Source organism: Limulus polyphemus, unplaced genomic scaffold, assembly GCF_000517525.1.
Source record: "Limulus polyphemus unplaced genomic scaffold, Limulus_polyphemus-2.1.2 Scaffold1004, whole genome shotgun sequence".
NCBI classification, from domain to species: Eukaryota; Metazoa; Arthropoda; class Merostomata; order Xiphosura; family Limulidae; genus Limulus; species Limulus polyphemus.
Genome location: NW_013666614.1, coordinates 339,259 through 361,808, shown reverse-complemented (window position 1 = coordinate 361,808; position 22,550 = coordinate 339,259). Strand labels below are relative to the sequence as shown.

At 30.3% G+C, this 22,550-nt stretch overlaps 1 protein-coding gene across 1 annotated transcript in view; it reads right to left on the bottom strand.

Moving 5' to 3' along the window:
* Window positions 1-3,245: 3,245 nt before the first annotated feature.
* Window positions 3,246-22,550, bottom strand: part of LOC106461653 (repressor of RNA polymerase III transcription MAF1 homolog) — a 25,134-nt gene continuing 5,829 nt past the window's right edge. The window contains exons 2-7 of the mRNA XM_013921498.2: window positions 18,059-18,208; window positions 14,170-14,320; window positions 9,602-9,726; window positions 8,370-8,489; window positions 7,760-7,852; window positions 3,246-5,893 (exon numbers count right to left, since the gene is read on the bottom strand). Of these exons, the coding sequence (XP_013776952.1) occupies window positions 5,869-5,893; window positions 7,760-7,852; window positions 8,370-8,489; window positions 9,602-9,726; window positions 14,170-14,320; window positions 18,059-18,208 (664 nt within the window). The 3' untranslated portion in view covers window positions 3,246-5,868. The remainder of the gene's footprint in view (window positions 5,894-7,759; window positions 7,853-8,369; window positions 8,490-9,601; window positions 9,727-14,169; window positions 14,321-18,058; window positions 18,209-22,550) is intronic.

Sequence of the window (22,550 nt, the reverse complement as noted above, 5' to 3'; positions counted from 1 at the left end):
CTCATAACATTACACTGGTTTTTGATTGAATTTTAGAAACCAATATAATTCAACACTATGCTTATCCCCGATTTCTTCTTTAATATTACCCTAATTCAAACTGAAGTAGCTTAAAATTACAATTCAACTGTTTTTCAATCAAACACAATCTATACAGGGTGCAGCATAAAATGTAACATTCATTCCTAGGCTGAGCAACTATAAAATGTTAGTGTTATACAGTAGTATTTTAGGATTCATGACATTAAAGTTGTTAAAATTCACTACATGCAATACTTCACAAATTACTTCTTTAAATGACATTAGAAAAGCTTTACCTGAAGTAATTCCTATTTTATTACTTTTTATATTTCATTTAAATAATTCATAAGTTACATTTTAAATACTACATGTACTCTTACTGCTTTAAAAGAGTAATTTCCATAAACTGACATATTTCTTAGTTATAATTTCTGAATGCTGTTCTTTAGAGATCAGTTAGAGTATAGGTACACACTGACTAGTGAGATAGCATCCAAAAAATGTATATACTTTTACTTAACATGCTTTTATGATATCAACATAATATCCACTTATTATTCTTATTATTTTACACACACTGTATGAACTAGCTATTACATCCAGACACAATCACTATTTGATCAACCAAATCACTTGCCTAATTTGAAAATCACATTTCTACATATACATGGATCTGATATTTCCTGGTTTAGAGAAAGGAAATCATTGTTCTGGACCATTCCAGCACTAGAAAAAAAAAATCTGTGTTCTGTCACATGATAGTACTAGAACAATGAAATCATGGAATTGGTCCAGGCTGACATTAGAACAAAAAACCCAAGAATGAAAGACACTACAACAAAAATATTGGGGTCTGACCCAGTCCAGTATTAAAATGAAAAAACTAAGGTTTTGGCTTGATCTAGCACAAGAACAATGAAAATAGAATATGACCCATACAAAAGTAAGACTCTTGTCCACTCTCGAGTTTGGCTTACAAAAATATAATGTTTTCAAATCAAAGAAGCACTCGAGCCATATTTTAATGGGAGCCATGATCCTGAAACTATACAACAATTTTATAAAAGCATCACAGCTATGCTGAATGTCAAGCTTCCATGTGAAAGAAACAATGATTATTGTTATTTGTTAAAACTATTTTAAAAGAAAGACTAATAAAAAGACCTTTTATATTCCACATAAAATCTGACAAAACACAGGTATGGACAAACATGCTTAAACTCCAGCTAAACACAATTTGATTTGCTCATTCATACTATAAAGCCCATATAGCATAATGTCCATATTAACCCTTTCTCATATTGCATGCCATGCAATTCTAAAACTGATACTCATACTTTAAAATATATGCCAATATGCATAAAAATATGTTCTGTCACATGAAGCTTATAATTCTTACCTATTACCTTCAATTTTTTGAATCACTTCTCAAGAAACCACAACATTTATTTAGGTTTATGATTTATCTTTTGTCTATTCAAATTGGTCACTGCATTTCCACTAGGATACTTCTCTCTCCCACCATTATGGTGATCACTCACATTTCCAGCCCTTCCATTCAGGAATGCTTGATTTTATAAGAAACTAAAACTATCTCCTGTCCAAATCTCATCCCCATTAACATGTTTTGCTTTAATGTTGATCTTATAATGTGGGAAAACATTAGCAATGCATCAGTTCACTATATTTAAATTACTGTATTTATTGTTTTTTAGTAGCCATAACACCAAAAATTGAGGAAATTCATAGTCTTAACAAATATATTGCTTTCATTTCGGTTTCTTAAATGACCCTATGTTCACAACTCATAGTTTACTTTTTAAATTGAGACTGTTAATGTTTCATAACACATCACTCCACCAATCCTAAAAAAAGATGGATGTCTATGCTTTTCTTGCAAGCACTTATTATGAATCACAAAGAAGGGAGGTGACAGTGACGAAACACAACACAGCTTTATATATGAACTAAATAACAAATCTCCCAGTAATACTCTGTGTGTGAGTGTGTTCATCAGTGACAAATTCTTTACTGTGTATATTGTTGTAACTATCGACCAGAGGTAAAATTCTCAAAAAAAAAAGTAGAGATACTCAGCTGGATGAAGTGGACCTGTTTTTGAAAAAAAAAATCTACATGTAACCATAAAAAATGACAAAGCAGCTCAAATAAGTCCCAGTACTAGTATCACCTTAAAAAATAAGTTCTGGTTCTCAGTACCAGTGAGTACCAGCAGAATTTCACCCCTGCTAGGGACAACAACACATTCTATACAAGCATGTTTATCCAAGAAAGTAAACTTTTAAACAAGCAGGAAAGAGTTTCCTATAATAATATTTGAGGGATTTAGATAACACTAAAAATATTAAACATACACCAAAGTTTTTACACAAAAATGTTACACATCAATATGTAGAGACAGCAATATGACAACAGAAAACAAATAACTTTATGAGATACAGTTACCTTACATTGTTTGTATTACAGTCACCTAAATGTTATTTTATTACATTTTGGCACAACAGTAGTTCTCACAAACAACAAGGCTCTATATGCAAAGTATTAAAATTTAAAATTATAAGATAGTCATTAAATGATTTGTACTTTTCATTTGATTAGCTTACAAGTATTTTAAAATAAGTATAATTACATATTAAATCATTGTGTTATTTTTGGCTTAAAATCATGAACTTTTGCCCATTCAATAAAGTTTATACTGCAGCAATGTTAGTTGTGTTCTCAATCTAGTGTCATTTGCAAGATAACAAAGGTTGTTTTGATATGCAAATGCATAATAATACGCATAAGAAATGATACTACTAAAATCACTACTTATGAGAATAACATGAATAAATGCACACAAACAAAGCCTTGCTGTAATATATGCTGTTATTTGGTTCAGTTTTCTAGAGGAAATCTCATTTGTTGTTTGAATGTAAGTGGTCAGCAGGAAAACCATTAAGGTACTTTTCTATGACATTGACCTTACTTGCATAGGTGGGGATAAAAGCGAATACCATGACCTTTTACAGAGTGACATTCAGTATGGTGTTATGTATTTGATGTCACAGTTATCAACTATTCATTTTATCCTACACTGTTGATTAAGCAAGGTTCCTGATAAAAGAGAGAAAATACCAGATACAGTATTCAGGGATACTGAAAAAAATGTCACTATGCATTACAGAGGTTCTAGAAGTTATGAAAATGCAATTTACAAACTGTACAATGGACAAAAGTATTTTTATTATTCACATGAACATCACCTCACCCTCTTATCTGTAACAGTTTGAGTCAGAACGGCATCATCAGTTCACAGATATATCTTAACTACAAATGCTTTCTTGACACAGATTTTTTCTAAACAAAGAGGTTTGTACATTTTACTAAAAGATTTCCACATTTCATATAGATACATGAAGTAAGTTTGGAATTACAGTCAACATTCCTTCTTCAGTACGGGGTTAGTCCATTGGACCAACCCTATAGACAATTGGTAAGATAGGGTCAACAAGCTTCAGCAGCTCTGTGCACAAAAGTTTAACATCATGGTTATTTTAAAGCCAGTTTCTATGTGTTTTTTTTTAAATCATAAACAATAGTTGTTCCCATGAATGCTAAGTGCTACTGGTAAGATAATCAGGGGATCCTTCAGAATATTCAACACTAAAACATCCTACATAAAAAAATAACTGAACGTGTATACCACCAAACACTTGAAAAGGATTTTAGAACTGTTAGTAGTAATATAAAATTTAGAAGAAACATAGGTTTTAGCTCAAATTAGCAATTAAAGTACACACACCTATATTCTTCAAAGTCAATGAAAAGCATCCAACTCTTAATATACATTAGTTCTAAACCAAATGAAAGAAAATAAGATCATTATGAAGGCTAACTCAAAGTTTATTAAATCTTAACTAGCTCTTAAACAATGAAAGAAAAAAACTTGTTCTTTTTCACTTTTTGATAAAATTCATACTCTGTCTAATGCCCAGTCAGAGTGTATCTAAAATGCACAACTCGACATACAATCAACCTTCCCTATGCATATCACAAATACTACATAGAAGCAAAAAAAGTTACAACTATTTGGATGTCAGAAATGACATACACCTTGCAACAAAAACTTATATATAATGACTTAGTATCTCTGCTCTGTCAAACCAACAGAAGTGGATTTCACCAAACAAATGTGATGTTGATATTAAAGAACCCATTCAGGAGAAGAATGCATATTACTACATCCTTGATATCTAAATATCCTGACATCAAGATGATGGATAATCCTGTATCACATCCATCACTAATGTACATAAAAATTATTTTAACTCAAGGTTTGATGTATTTCTTACAGTTGTACAGAAATAACTCCACTACACTTATCACTATAGAGGAATAAGATGGCTTAAAATTATTTATTGTCCTTGAAGGAATGGATAATCTTATTACACTAGTGCAAAGAAACAGGGTTATCTATTCCATGACTAACTGAATACAACTTTGAAAGAGACTTACCAATATGTAGGATGAAAAGTATCCCTCTTAATGATTTCAAAATTAACCTTTCGGCTGAAAGAATATAAAATAAAATACTGTCACCACAGCTATGGTTCATTGTAAGTTTCTTCTTAAAGGGATCACAAGTTACTTGTGTATCTTCCTTCTTAAATTTTAGATCCAAACCATAAACATGTACAAAGTTGGAGAGCTCAAATATCTAAACCTTTATATTAAGTGAAAAACAAAACAAAAACATCATAACTCGCTGAAAGGCAACTCAAAACTGAAACACTGACAAACGTTACTCACATATTTACAGATACTAGGCATGAATAGTAATATAAAAGGTTAACCAACAATGCCTTTTTTTTTGTCGTTGTTTAAATGAGATAAGTACATGTGTATTACCACACATTATAACCAAAACATTTATATAACAAAAAACATATTCTCAAATACAGTCATATGTACGTGGTTGAAGAAATACATGGTTTTCTAACATAAAACTTTAATTTTGTATCATATCAAATAATGTTTTGGGCCAAAGCCCTTTATTGGGACACAAAATGTACAGATATTGGTGGTCTACAGATGTCTTTGTAATTTACATCCTGATGAAGGGCTTAGGCCCAAAATGTCATATTTGAAATTAAAAGTGTTTTTCATTTTTAAAATTCTTCCATCTTTGTAGCTTTTTTATTTACTATTGTATTTTATCCAGCAATTACTTAAATAAATTTAAACTTGTATGTACCAAGTGCAGTAATTTTGTAGTTAGCTATAGTATGTTTACTTTTAATTCTGAAAAGTTACCTAAAAACATACACTTGAAACAGTGTTATTGTGGCTTTTGAACCATAAAGAATTGTAGGAGTAGGAAAAGTAATATTTTTTTTATATGAAAAAAAAATGTTTAAACTGAAATATTAAAGACACACTATAAATGTATTAATTTGTATCAATGAATAATGCATGATTGTTAAAATTCTAAAACAAAATTTTAACAAACAGAAAAGATTTGACACATTGTTAACTTCATAAAACATATGGTCCAAATATACAAGTTAAAATATCAGGCACTTAAAACTGAAAAACTAAATTCATGTTAATGATAACCATATCTCTGAAAAGAATAAAACATAGTCTTAAACAAATAATCTAGCTTAAAAACAGAAAGGACAGTATTTTTATTAATTCCATCCTTTCATATACAGAAATCAGTTATATTCTACATCATTTTTAGACATTAGCTTCATCTTGCTTTGAGATGTGTCCAAACTACTTTGTGTGTTGATGTCAATCTTTATGATATCAGTTGGTAATCTTCTGGCACTATTACAAAAATCAGTGTGATTCCTTCATTTCAGTGCTAAAATATAAATATAAAACATTGTTATATGATTTACAAAAACTGTGTATCTTAGAGTTTAAGACAGGAAACTTACTAAAGGATTATCTATACAAATATACAAAACACTAACAATAATCTGTTCCAAAAGTAACCGATATTTTCTATTTTCCCAGATACAGAAATCAGTCTAGTCAGACATATTAATACACAATGTTAGAAAAGATTATTTAATTACAATTCTATTTTTCAACAGTACAGTAACTCAGGTTTAACAGCAGTATGATCAGACTTACACAGGAAAGGAACAAATATTTTTAGTTTCAAACAATTTACAAAATGCAAATTAACTATATTTAGAAATAATCAGGAAGTCTGTAACACTGCCTATGTAGGGATGGCTCAGATTGTTAATCAAAATTGTATTTTAAATATCTCCTAAATAGGTCATCAGAACTTTACAATAATATACAGTGTTTCTTTTTATAACAATATCTACGTAATAACTGAATCACAACTTCTGGAAATATTTATAAATATCAAAGTAATAAGTTTTAATTTCTTGTTCTTCTTTCTTCTGTTTCTTTTTTATTACATGATAACTCAAAACCCAAAACAATGGTGTCAACCAATTTCACTGAGGCAACAGTTTCAAACGAAGTATCTGCTTTTACAAGTATTATTAATAACAAGTAGTAATTAAAAAATATCATAATTCTAGGGTAAACAATGTTATTACCCCTAGAAGTTAGTTTCTTACAGAAATTTGGTGTTTCTAAAAAGCTTAAGTACAGGGTGAAATAGGAATTACCAGCTAATAATAGATAAACAATAAATATTACAGTTTGAATCTCATTGTATTTAGAACTTGGTTATAAATACAACCTTCCTATGTCTATTGAAACACTGTATTGAAAAAAACAAGTAAAGGAAAAACTTTTCAAAAACGGAAGTAAATATAGGGATGGCTAATATCATTCCTTCAAGCATAACAGGATAGTAGGGATGGCATTTGCATCATCCCTACATAATAGCACATGCAAGAATTAACATATAGCAATATCTATATATATATATAACTAATCAATCACAATTGAGTTTAATTTATCCTTTTTTTGTCTGTTAACATTCCACTACACTGCATCTGTGCTATTATGTAGGGATAATGCAAATGCCATCCCTATTATCTTGTTTGCATTGTTTTTGAAGGATTGATATCAGCTATTCCTACATTTACTTCCTTTTTTGAAAAGTTTTTTCTTTAGTTGTACATTCATAATTAGCCTGATACTTTTATGCTATTCATGTAAAAATGTAAACTGGTTAAGACTACTTTCCATTTTTGGCAGTTAATGTTACCATTAATTCATCAATAATTTTCAAAAGTGATGAAATGTCACATTTAGTGTGCAGTGTTGTTTTTCATGATTGCTTGTGTGTTTATGTAAGAAAAAGTATTTTGTGTAACTGAATCTGACAGACATCCTGCAGTTTATAAAGGATTTCTATACTGTATATTCAATTAAACAGATCATTTCACTTTCAACGTTTGATGGCTTCATACAGACTTCATAAATTTTATTAATGAAATCCTGGAAAGAATTCAATATCACAATTTTCACAATCATGTGAACATCACATAGTATTAAAACAAGCCAAACTTGAATGTTTAGCACACAGTTTTTTTCTTACTTAATTAAAATAGCTTTACAGCTACTGTTGAAAAATTATTAAAATACAGCAATTACTCTAAACAGTAAAGCACCTCATTATTACTATTTTAACATAAAATTTTCTAATATTTTTTAGAAAAATTATAAAGTAACTTTTCAAAAGATAGCAAAATCCAAATAAAAGTTTTAACAGCATTACTAAACACACACTTACACATTTCCTGGTTCAATATTCTCCTCCTCTAATTCCAAACTGAAGTTCTGTGCAAGTCCACTATCTGCACTGCAGTATTCCATGCTGTTCAAACTGTTAAACATTAAAAATTGTTATCTCTTTTCAACTAGAAAAATGCAGTTACCACACCTGAACATACTTATATAAGATTAAGTAAACAAATATTTTTAAATGCCAACTTTTGACAAGAAATAGTCCAAGTTTCTGTCAGATAATCTAAAAAAAAGGAGTAACAGAAAAGAAGAACCCCAAAGCCAATTAAAAAGATAAGATTATTTATGTATAAGATTATGGACTTAAAATTTTAAACCTTTTTTGAATGAAATATCTGAATCACTTAAATATATAGTTACTTAATAATCTTAAAACTGATCTATTATATTGCAATTTCATTTAAATAAACCTACTTAACCTTTTAACATTTACTTAAGCTTAACATTTTTGCATATGTATATATATATATATATAATTTTGAACGCATATTTTCTTAACAGTGTTCCTTTGATCTTCTTTAGGTATAAACATCAAGCACACAATATTACAAAATGAGTTTTCAAACCACAGCGACTTTAACATATCCACACATTACCTCACAGCTCTGCATGTAAAGAACACAATCCTTTTCAATCTTTTGTTATAAAAAAAGTAATTAAATGACCACAAACAGCCATCTTCACCATACGGGTCTGACTCTAAGTCCGGGTTGTAGCTGAAAGAAAAATAACCTTATTGCTATTGTTGTCATTATATGTAAAAAGGTTTAATTTTTTTCCTACAGTAAGAAATATATTGTGCAAATTTTCTTTTTCTTAACTGTTTCTATCTATATATTAAATATTATCTTATAGTACTGAATGTTTAGTCAGAACCAAACAGCAAAAAAAGAACTTTCGTATAAGTTTCATAAATTTATTTACTGTTTACACAATTCAAATTTATAATGTTAAGCTAACACAGTGCTATTTTGTTCAAAGCTATTTCAACTTTCTTCCTAGTAGTTATAAGTGCCATATTATGCTTAGAAAAAAATTCAAGAAATTGAAAATCAATAATGTTTTCATTCAAGACTCACTGAAATCACCTAAAGATCAAAATTTGTGATTAAACAAAGTTTCACGTATAAAATTAAATAAATCTCTCTTATTGAATAAATTTCAACTTTGAAGTATTTAATAAAAATGTGTAGAAGAATGACTATAAATTTGTTACTTCTATGGTGCAGTTTTGCTCTCTGGAAATCAGTGCACACTGCCATGTACATTAATATATAGTATGTCATTGCTAAAAAGTATGTAAAATCAGTGCACTTAACTGTTTTATAAACAATCTTTATACTTAACAATGTCATGCATTAGTTACTCAGATCATGACCAATGTCTGTGACAATGCTGCAAATACATATTTCTTTATTTCAGGAAACAACTTTAATTGGTGAAAACTGGCAGACAGTGAGGAATAGCTGTCATCCCTTAGTACTGGGGAGGACATCATGACAGACTGAACTGTCACAGTTATCTTTTCATGGCTATGTTACATCATTTGAATAATCAACATGACAGAAATGCTTTACAAGTGGGTAATTCCTAAAATTCCATAAATGCTTCAACTTTATTTGAATTCAAGATATATTAAAGATACAACATATATAGCATGTATGAGCTACAATTATCCAGCAAATGCTAATACAGATGATTCTTGAGAACAACAATACCACATAATAGCAGTAAACAGATAGTTAAAATCTGATGTAAGTCAATTCATTGTTTTCACAAAGAAAACACATTTTTTTTTTACACAGTTAATTTATAAATTTCCTCTTACCTGTAGATATCACACTCAGAAAGACATATCTCATGATCAACAGCAGTCCAAAGTTGGGGACGTAAAGCACTATATGCCTGGTTAGCCACAGTCCACAAACTGTTATCAATGGCAGACATCACCCACTGAAGAAAACAATACCAAATTTAATCAGAAACATCTAGTTGGCAAGAAAAAAAGCTACTATTTAGCAATTAGCTGTAGCACAAAAGTTGTTAGCAATATTAGGTTATCACAAACTCAGACAATACTACCATATTTAAGAGACAATAAATAATAAAAATAGTTAGAAAAGCACTGCTTTCCTATTTGAAAAGAAATCTGATGGCATATTTAGAAGCCAGAATATAGCTGAAGATAAAGAACAGTATACTGTATCACCTGAAATAGTAATTATTGTAAACTATTACTTCCAAAATTTTGAGTAAAAACCTAAAAACTCATTCATCCCAAATAATGAAGGAAACATTTATTCTTGCGAGGTGTTTATTTTTGTATAATTACACATCATTAAATCATAAATGCAATGCATAGATTAAAAATCAAATGATATATGTAGCCTAGATCTATTCTATAATAAGCAGTGGTCATACAAACCTTTATAAAATTGTTTTTTTAATAAACAAATGCCTTCTAAAAATTACATTTTCAACCATAACATCTACTCTTTTACATACTGTATCAAAATAGTTATATTCTGATGTAATATCATTTCAAATTAACTAAGTTAACAGGCAAGCAGTAATGTGTCACAGTACCTGCTCCCTAACACTCGAAACCAAGCATACATATGGTCAGTGGTATATGAGATACCGAATCTCTCTAAAGCTATACTTTCAAGTTTGTGCATTTACAATTTATTTGTTTATCAGTCACATGTTGGAACAATTCTGTGTACACTTTGAGAAATGTTATTTTAGATAATTCACAAGTTTTACCTGTTCGTAAATGTGTTTACAACAATTTTGGAGCCATAGGTGTTTTGTGCAACCAACCAAGAGAAGCAAATAACCATAATCCATTTTACTTACTATGCAAGCACATACTTAGCCAAAGTAAAAACCTTGTATTTTGGATGTTCTTCAAGTAGCCTAAATTTAAAGTCAAACAACATAAAAAATTTGAATAATGGTAATTTATTTTGTAAGATAAAACTTTTGATAATTATAACTTTACCTTATGAAGTTGGAAAATCACAAGATAATAAAATAAAAACTAGAAAGTTTTAGATTTTGTAGTGCAAACCATTCTTAATTACAAACTGCCAGCCATAGGGAAGGCAACAGACTAGCAGCACCCATCCCCAATCCTTGGGCTACTTTTTACTAACAAATAGTGGGATTGACCATCACATTATAATGCTCCTATGGCTGAAAATGTGAGCATGTTCTGTGATGGGTTTTGATTTCATTACCTGCAGATTGCAAGTAAAGCACCCAAATTACCAAGCCAATGCCAGACCAAAACTAGAACATCTATTCAGATAATGCAGAATTATTGTACTAGTAACACTATTTAATTTCTCCATGCTAGCCACAGTGATGTTTGATTTCTATTATGATGGTATGATATGTGCTAGCTTTTTACAAGTTAGTTATGTAACGTTGTAACCAAAGTTTTGGTATTTTTACATGAAAGAAGATAGACTTCAATTATAATAATATAATATTTTGGATTAATCAATGATGACCATATAATCCAAAGTAAGCTAAATAAAAGTCAAAGAAAGTTAAAATAATATCAATACATTCTACAATATAAGTTAAAGAACATAGTGTGTCAAGGTAAGCAGAATTCTCAAACATTTTCCGAAACAAAGAAAAATGTGTGAATGTAAATGTAGAAATTGAACAGTTCCAAATTATCGGAAAGGCTGAACATGAGCAGTGGCTAAGATTAAAAGAAACATTAGCCATAAAGAACTTAGCATCTGAACTAAACAACAAATCCAGCACTGGTGAGCTGATCTTAAGTGTGATAAGAGAGAAAAATTCATGTTTTAAATTACTTTGTGTTATTTAAATATAAGTTTTAATTATTATAGCTTTAACTTACAGAGTTTGAAACCCAATAGTAAATATGTAATAAGAAAACCCAGAGTCTAATTCAATAACATTAGTTTTTATTGTGGTGACACCACTGTTTAAATTCTCAGTTTGGTTGGGGCAAATTAAAAAAAGGTTCAAATCATGTCCAATACCTATTGCTCCCTATTACCATACTTTTATGGTTTTTGGATATACACATCCAGGGCTTTGTTTTTGTTTTTCTTTAAGAGGATGTTTGAAACATTCAAACACTTCATGTTACATTACATAAACACTTGTTATTTTAAACTAATAACTTGTGTTATATCTGCATTTTAGAAACAGTGTTGTTGTTTGTTTGGATTTCATTAAAATTTCTTGCAAATATAATGCACAAATTTGCTCAAACGCAAACTCTTAACAAATCTGATATACAACAGTACTGTATTTTTTGTATCAATCTAAAGTGTCATCACATTCCTCAAAATACAGAGAAAAGTAAAATTAATGTTTAACACTGATGTTTAAGAAATACAAAATTTTGACTACCAACTTTATTCCTGAAATGTAATAATCCTCATAGTAAAAAAGTCATAAATATATGAATAAAATCAATGTCTACTATATGGATAAGAAATATATACGAGATCAAAAGAAACATAATTGAATTGTTAATATGTTCATTTCTTAAAATAATTAGTTCACTAAATGAAGGTTTCGTTTCTTACAAACTTATTGACTCACAGTATAAAATATTAAAAAATTTGCCTGTGCCAACAGAAACTTGTATTAAATCAGTAACATGTTATATGGAGTAACTGAATATCCAAACTTCAAATAAATAAAAAAGATTGGCAAAACTTGCAGATTTTAGCCTAACTTTTCTAAATATGAGAAACTAACTAACTGCCTTATGATTTATAAACCTATACATCATTCATTATGAACTATCAAAAGAAGGCACTAGTAAATGGCCTATCCTGTGTTCAGAAAAAGTCTGAAAATTGCATTTGATGCTGAATGTACCTCACCTGGGCTTTTAGTAGAAAATTGTCATTTTTTAAAATACACATGCTGTAAGAATATGAAAATTAATTATCATTAAAATCTAATTTAACAGTAAATAACATCATACAACTGCAAAATTTAATAAACTAAAATGAACTTTAATCAAACTTGATAGACATACTCTATCTTTACTTCATCTATTATAATTTTAGGTGATAAGAACTTAAGTAGTTGAAAAATTAAATTGTTATACATTTTAAACTTTTCTGATTTTGATACTTATTCCACATAATTTTGTATGGTTAGAAACCACATTTTACAATTATTTACAAATTAATATATGTTTTAGATGCAAGAATATTAATACTAATACGTAAAATTGCACATTAAGTACTGAGTTTACAGATGTTATCAAGTGTTACGAGTTATTTACAGGGGATTTTTCACATACTATGGTAACAATTGGTAAATCAATGAATCATCCTGCCCCTAGATTTACCTGTTTAAAAGTCCTTAACTTTCTGTTGAAATAAGTTGATTTGCTAGCACACACGATACTAAAATGAAACCTTCTGGGTGAATTAAATGAGTTTTTTTTCCCACAAAATTCTCTAATTCCATGATTATAAGGACCTTCGTGTCACAAAATTTTACAATTTTGAAAAAAATTACACCTATAGTTTTGAACTGTATCAGTAAAGCAAGTAAATGCATAATTTTAGCAATAAAGAAATAGGCTACTGGAGTAGTAAAGAAAGTTAAACAGCATATCTTTGGAAATAACCAAAGTGGTGCATCTCAGTTAAAACAGGAATATCCCATAGAACTATAAACAAGATATGGTTTTAGGTCTACAAAAACAACACACAAGTTTGTCCCAAAGCACATAACTCAACAGAAGACAGGCTGTCAAAAGCTGTACAAGCAGTATCTGGCATGTGACAAATCCAAAATATGTCACACTGGAACAAACATGTGCATATTTAAGTGTCTGCAACAAGGTCTGTGTGATTTATAATAATTCTGCCAATGATACATTTCAGAATGATTCACACCATGTTTGATGAATTTTTCCAAGGGGTTTATGATAGCTGCAGGTTACAGACACGACAGAACTGCAAAGGTAAATTATGTAAAGTATCTAGGTAACATATTCACTCCACTATATTGTGAGGAAATATCTTTTTTAAGAATAATGTCACAACCACTCACATATCCAAGTCAATAAGTCAGTTTCTCCATAAGATCCAAGTACATGTAAAAATGGGAATTTGTGTATATCATTCACCATTTAATTCACTAGTTGTATTTCCTATGAACTTCTATGCCTTTTTATTATTCCAATATGCACATTTAATGAACCTTAGAAAGCATATAAAACATTAACCTCAGTGTTTTGCGCCAGTCTTCTGTAATGGAAATGGCACTGCAAAACAACTGTCCATATCCATATCAATTACTAGTGGAAAAGAGGTTCTAAAGATATTCTTGTATTGTAACCCTCTTTTCAGACATATTTCAATGTATACTTACATTGGAACTTGGCTCCTTACTAAATTCATCACTTTTGGCCTGACTGAAATCATAGTCTGGGTGGAAGGAAGCGTTCAAGGTGGCAATCAGATAAAACAATGTCTTGCGACTGATAGTGTCACATAAATGGCCTGATCCCTCTCCATCATCACTTTGGTTATGAATGAAAAAAATTACAACATTTACTTCCATAAAAAATAAAGTATGAAGTTTTGTAGACAAAATCCATTTTTAATTTTGAACAATTAATCCTTAGCCCATTACACAAAAATAATGATGAACATTGAGGAATTGCTTAGTTTACCAAGTAGCAATATCAGTGCTTTTGTAATCCTTTTTCTAGTAGAAAATACAAAGTACATGAAAGCTCAACCAGAATTGTCATTTCTGCAATCTTGCCACCTTAAATATTAACAAAAACAACAACAAAACAATATGCAGTTGCAAGCATTACATACATTCTGAATTAAATTATTAATTTGATCACTTATGAACAGAGCACCAAACAATTATGAACGTGGTATCTTCGTGATACATGTACCCATACATGCAGCATTCATATAATCAAAAACTGTAGCACAGAAAATAAATGTTCCAAACATGTGATATTGTATTTCAGACATATTCTGAAAACATACATGAAGCTAATTCCCTTATTTATACTCCTAACTAACTAGCTTTCAAAAACACAAAATACAAAAAGATAAGGTAATCAGAAACAGAAAACCCTAAATCTGATTGCTTTCTAGAGATGGACCCTTCCTGTTTCAGGAGTAAACAAGTCTCTTGAGGAGGGGGGTCCACCTTCTGAAATCTCTTAGGTTAAGATGTTCTATTTTCCATACTGAAGACAACAATGGCAAGACTGATATGCTTATATTTGTTCCCCTTGCTGTAGAAAAAAAAAAGGTGTAGCATTTTAATACTATTTAAATGTACTTTAAATCTTAATTATAATGTAAACTTGGATGAGTTTCATCACAATGCTTTTTAACCTAATAACATACATGCATATTTTATGAAATGAACAGGTCAATAGCATAATATACAAGTTGAGCTTTGGCTTAAATGGACTACCCCTATATATTTATAGAGTTAAGACATTTCAGCTTCTACATTGAGGTTTCAATAAAAAAAAACTAATACATTATCCCACTCTAGAAACAGGCAAGAGCAGTACATTTAAGCCAAATCTATACTATATTTATACTGCCTAAAATACCAATGATATATAAGTACAGTAACATTAATGGTTATGCATAAAGAACTACATGTATACCCACAAACAGATACAGGTATTTCATTATAAACTATATTATTCAATGCAGATATCTGTTTCAATGTATGTTTTTTGACCAATAGGGTTTTATATCACTCTCAAGACATAAAAAAATCACCAAAAACAAGGTAACACTTCCAGATCTATCACATCTCCTTAGCTCAATGTTTCTCAATCTTTGTTTGCTCAAGATTCCCCTACACAGTCTACAATTTTTGTAGCTCCCCTAACATTTTATAGCCTACTTAAAAGTGGCAGAATATAGGGGTTGGACAAAGTAAACCCTCCATAGCAAAATCCTGGCTAAAATCTTGCAACATCCTGATGTGCTGTGGCATCCCAGTTGAGAAACACTGATTAGTTTATTATAATAGGTACACACAACTAAGAATGCAGATAATACCAACATCAAAACACAAATAACTGCCTATTAATTAGCTAATAATTTGACCTCATCACATTGAATTGTATATTAACTCTTTCCGTATGAATCGCGAAAATTGCCATATGTAGCACAAAACGACTACCAATAAAATCATTAATTTTTATGTTTTGTCATTATAAGCATACTTATAAACATATTACTATTATAACATGCCCTCTTTTAAAAATATATGAATATATGAATTTGTTGAAGTAAACATACGTAATTAGAAGAATCCTATTTATTATGCCATATTTCGAAGTGTTCTATACTACATAGGCCTGGTTTTTTCAAGGCATCCGTTGCAACACTTTCTTGTTTCCTTCCGTTTTGGATAACACACTCTGCATCACTTTTTTGGATGCATATTTAAACTACCAGGCAAAGGTTGAATAGGAACTAAAGCATGAACAGCTTTCTCAGGCTTTCGCTTGCTGGCAATGAGTTTATCTCGAGTAGCAATTCCTTCTGAATTATGCATTTCCACTACTTGCTGTATGACCTTTATGATATATCACTTGAAAGTAAATTTTTCATTTATGGTATTTTTGTAAATGAGAAAACTATTTAGCAGCATACGCACCAGCAAGTATAGGCCTAGCTTCTTGAACCACACATGGGATTTACGACTTGGGTCAAAAGGCTTCAGAAACCGATCTGCTTTATCAACTACTCCCATGTATTCATTATACTTTTTTATGTTGTATGTTTCTTTCTAAAGTTTTTGGTCCCCCCAAAGTAAGTTTTATCCTTTTCAACAAACCAGCTGAATATTTTGTGATTATCACATGTACTGCTCTTCGGTCTTCCCATTCCACTATCACTATCTTTACGAACAAATGCCACGTCATAATACTCCAGATGCTCATTAGCAAACTCTTTTGGGACTCCTATAATTGTGCAAATTGTTATTGTCATTTTTATATTTCGAGTCTCCAAAAGCATGCCAATCGAGTGCTTGCATACCAGTTGTCTATGATTACATGACGCCCCTGTCCAAGAACAGATTCTGATAAATGGACAACTATTTTTTCACTAGATCCAAGTTCATTTACTCCTTCAACATCAGGCAAAGGACATCAGTTGTTGGGATCTTTTCCATAGTACACCCTAAAGTTATAGTTGTATCCACACCAGTTCTTTTCATTGTTGCACATGACAAATAATTTGATGCCAAATCTTGGACATTTAGTTTTTATGAATTGGCAAAAGCCTAGCCATCCTTTCCATAAAACTAATACCTCATCAATTGAAATATGTCCTCCTGCATTCACATTTTTCATTCTCAAAAAGTAACCAAGTGTGTAGAAGGTAAATTTTTTTCTCACATTATTTACTTTGGTAAAGCATAAAAATTTCATAATTAACATGTACCTGTCTCTACTCATTAAGGCAGCACAAAAAAATGAATGCCTGGTTCATATCACTATATTTACATATTCCAGTATAAAAATAAAGAGCAAGAAACATAAATATATCATTTTCAGTGATGTTAAAATTATACGTTTTAATTTATTACTTTAAAATGGAAATATTTAAATAAATTATCAATCTTCACTTTTCTGTATCATATGATACATTTCTGCTCTGAATTCTCCATTTTAATTTTTCTTTCTTCCTTTATATGGGTTTCAGAATGTCCACCAATAAGAAACACCAACTATAGACATTGGTGTTCCAGTAAGTTATAAAATTTTTAAAGATCAGTTAGAAAGCCAAATAAATTATAGCAGTTTTGGGGCATTCTGTTTCAAAATTTTATTTATTATTTCTGTTTTAAAATGCATACTTGAAAGATACAGGAATTACTCTTTGAACAACCAACTTAGTGAGAAAAATTTAGGATTAATGAAGACCAGTTTCTGAGAGCAAATGGCATCAGACCTAAAGTGCTAAATTTCTCTTTTTACATAAATTATTTTTCCTTAATTATATTTCTAACAAAAGTAATGAAAGTGTAAAACTAAAAAACACTGCATTTGCTATATATGTGCATTAGAAGTTTGTTGTTTTTTTAATTAAAAAAGAAGGTTTCACATAAAACCATTATAAATCATCTGCCAAGGTACACTAAATTTGTAATAATCACCAAATCCTTCATTACCACTTATCAGTACTTTTTAGAAGTGAATTTGTGAAAGAACAAATTATAATTTCCTTTAATTATAGAAATATAAGGATCTTACTTGTACACCCTACTGGGACTGTGAGTAGTAAACACGCTTTGAGGAGGAGAAAGAGCTTGCAAGTCATGAGGACTGGTACCTGGATCAGCATTCATGCTTTTAAACAGTCGTTTGTCTCCTCCTGCCATTTTACAGGAGTAACTCTCAATCCTAATTATACAAAGAAAAATAATCAGTAGCTACTTCTGCTATCTCACAATAAATACAAATGACAGAATTAGTTTACATATTTTCAATATTAATGTGTACAAGAATCTTATTATGCCATAGCTACATTACAGTAAAAGGTAATTTGTAATTTTAAATATCAAGAGCATTGAAAATAGATACAAACAAATAAAAATTTCTTACTAGAAAACTAAGGTAATAGGTGATGTGCCCAAGAACGCAGATATGTGTATTTCATAGCCAACATAGGTTGGTTAAATAAATTATTTGAAAATTCTGAACTAAAAAGGTTCATAATATTTCAATTTAAGTTTTGATACAAAAATATGCACATCTTTTACATTGAGTAATTTTCTCTGTCCATTACTTCAATTTCATTACTAAATTTTCTAATCCCTTTCTCATGACACTGATGGTTTATGGTTCATCAAATTTAAGTCTGAATACAATGTGTAATTTACAATTTAATACTGTCTTTTAAAAGAGAAGTTCCATACTGAATTCTTATAATAAATGTCTAATTAGGCTCATTAAAATATGTATTTGTGTAGGGATCTCAGCTGGAAAAGTACAAAATGGAGGTTTAGAAAAATTGATGGCTTGCACATCTGAAATGGTTTTATGAGGTATGCATTTTTTTTTATTTCTATGTCTGTCATTAACTTAAATCTTCTATTCAGCCTCTGAGAAAGATGGTTGAAATGTTATCAACTGATGCACTCCAACTGATTTTTTTGTGTGTAAAACAGATTTCTACATTTTGTTAAAAGCTTGCCACACTCTGTGTAGATACTTTTACTAAATTCAATATTATAATCAAAATTCCTTCTTGAACACAGGATTGGGTCCATTGAACCAACCTCATGCACATTCAGTTAAAATGTCCAATTTAGTTCCAAATTTATAACACTTTCTAATTATGTGGTTATTTTTAGCTAGAGGTTAAAGTAGTTGCAACAAATGGCATGTACCACCCACTCGAAAATCCTTGGTTTTTCATTTTCATATATAGTATCATCTGTGAAATTGGTCTTACTTATATACACGTAATTATTGATGTTCACCATCTCTCTTTGTGACCACCCCTTTAAACATTATACTGTTGCATCAGCGAGTCACATGACCACTGTGGCGCCCTCTAGTTTCTAGAAGTATCTTGTTCTTTCAGGAATGCTCTAGTATTTACTAGTAGGGTAGGCTGGTATATATAAGAGGGGAAAACGTGACGCGGGAAGAGAAGGTAATGTGTGTATAGATAGTGAGTAACTGAACTGCAGTCGGAAGTATTGTTGACGTTCGTTGATTAGCGTTTGTTTTAACGCGATTGTTGAAGTTGAGTGTATCGGTAAAGTTATATTCGGAAAGAATAAATCAGTTTTATTAAGTAAAGAACTTGTGTCGCAAGTTTCTTCGGAACGAAGTTACGGAAAGTTAATTAACAAACGGAGACGTAACAATACATATTGTCAGTGTTTGAACTAGGTGTCATGTTGAATACCTCTTGATGTAAGAGTTATCAAGATTGAGGCAAGTAATTACAGGTATATAAAAAAGGAGATGGAGGCAAAAACAAGTTTTTCCCTTTAGTTTATGCTTTTTGCATATTTTATGGGTTTTGTTTCATTGTGATAATAGGTTCAGCCTATGTGTTGGGTGCATATACTAAAGGGGATCCCATGAGGGTGAATAGTAGTATGAGTTAGTCATATGTGGTTCTTGTGCATGATTGTAAAGCAACTAAAAAAGAAGCTGTTAATAGGAGTAGGAAGCCCATATTTAAGTTGGTAGTGGTTCCCTGTGAAAGAATGAGGCCATATTTCCCATGTAGTGTTAAGTAAAAAGTATAATGAGATGTTAAACTTGCAAGTGATGGAAAGCAGTATTTGTACATGTTTATGCCTGAAGGTATAAGTGTAGAACAGCAAGTCTATTCTAGTTTAGTAATGTTCTCTTGTTAACCACATCTAATGTAAGTTGTGAAAGACATGGATGTTAAAAAGATAAAATGGTTTAAACTAGTAAAAGAAGTGAACAAAGTATTACAAAGAAAAAGATTAGGACAAGTGAACTATTATAAATTAGTGAATACTGTAACTTGTATAAGAAGTATCAGTAAACTGAATGTGTTGATTATTGGTAAAACAAAGATTATACCCTGCAAAAGAAGAAAGTTTGAGGGAAATAGAAATGACACTACTAACAGTGGTAAATAATATTGTATTTGATGCTAATATGGAATTAAGTTGTAACAGATAACAGCAAAACATAAGTTAAAATTGATATTATTAGTATTGTTTACATTGAAATTGATATTAGGAGAGAAGTAGCGAAAGGTTGTAGCAGTGAACAAGGTGATTAATATTCAAAAAGGGAAGGTGGGGAGATGCACTGTTGGGGGATAAATAATTCCATGCTTAAGTTCTGGTAGTTGTGTAATACTGTGTAAAGCTCAATACATTATTCTTACAATATTCTTAATTAAAAATTAAATCCTATTATTTTCAGCACATCAGGAATATCATGCAAGCTGGTTAATCCACCAATAAATTTTACGATTTCATCATATATCCTGTAGTAAGTCATTAAGTCATTATTTCTCAAGTGGCATTAATACCAGTCTACTTTGCATGTATCCTGATTATGTGATTATTTTCTTTGAAATGCATGAAGTCAACCCAGATAACATGGTTTATATACCCGTGTATAAGTTGAACTTTTAGACCATAATTTGTGTTTAATAAGTTCTCACCACAACTTATACATGGGGCATAGCTGCTCAATCCATTCAAACAACACATTAAACATACATCTAGCAACATCAGTATACTGTCTTGAACAGGAAAAAGTGCCTGTGTGTTCAACTATATATATGCATTACACTAGTAAGTGTAAATCATTTAATACAATGGCACATTTTCATCAAAGATAAAATTGAGGGTCCTGCCAGCAGGGTTAAACTGTTCCCCAAAAATTGGTAAAAAAACTAGAAATGTGTACATTTTAGATTAACACAACAAATCTGCTAAATTATGAATCAAGAATGTATTAGCACATGCATATTTAAAGAAGTCTTTCACATATAATCAGCACGAGAAGTAATGTGTGACATATCCTTCTGCACTGTTGTGAAAGGTACATTTGATTCTCGTGTTAAGTAGGAGGTAGATGATAAAAATGAATAGATGGCTTTGTATTTCAAGTAAAAGAAAAAATTGCAATCTTGAATAAAATAAATAGAAATCTACCCAAAGGAACTGACGGAAAGACAACATGCTTTATTAGAATAACTTGTTTTACATTTTCATTACATACATGCACATTGTCACAGGAATAGAATTTGACAGCACATTGGCATGCTAAACTAATGGTTATTTTTAGTTTTTATGATATAAACAAAATACTATTTAATAACTAACCACATTAACCCTCTTGCCACAGGCATCCTTTACTATGCATGTCATGAAGTTTTTAGTGAGTTACATTCAAAATTTAAATAAACTACATTTATGTCATACCAATTTGGATATCATAAAATTGTAGCTAATAATCCATATTGTAATAGTATATAAGGCAATATTAAAAAACTCCTGAATTTCCCCTAGTGTGAAAAATGTGACATTCTTTCTCTAGGCATCCCCTCATCTCTAATTTATTCACCACCTCTCCAATAAGTATAAAATTTAATGTAAATTACTCACCATAATATTGTCATCATTCAGGCAAAGCATAATATTCCTAGCCTTTAATCTTGTTTGGTTACAGAGCCATCAAACAGAAAATTAGGTCCCTCTTGTTACACATTCCCTCTTTCAGGATTAGTCAATAGTTCTCTCTCACATTTAATACTATATTAATTACAACAAATAAGAAGCCAAGGTTTTCATCTATAAAATGATGAATTATGTTGTTTTCTGTACAGAGAATTGTCAATTTCTCTTTCAGTACCTGCTTCATTCTCATGAGAAACATAACGACTAGCTTGGATGAATTTGTAACAGCTCTAACCATATAGTTACAAAGCCAGAAAAATTGGGATAGTTATGGGAGATTGTCTACCTTTTGCATGTTATTATTCTATGTTCTTTGGTACATTATTTAATTAAATAAATTAATTTATGCACTACTACCAAAGTAAGGTTAAGTGTCATCAACAGCAAAAAAAAAAAAGAAGGCCCAGGTAAGTACTATATTTCTTGTTTTTCATGTGTATTCTTTATTTATTATTATAAAAGTAACTTAAACGTAAAAATAGGAAACTCCTTTTGAGACGGATCACAGGTGAAAGGCTATGTCATCTTGTTTGTTTACTCTCATTCAAAATTTT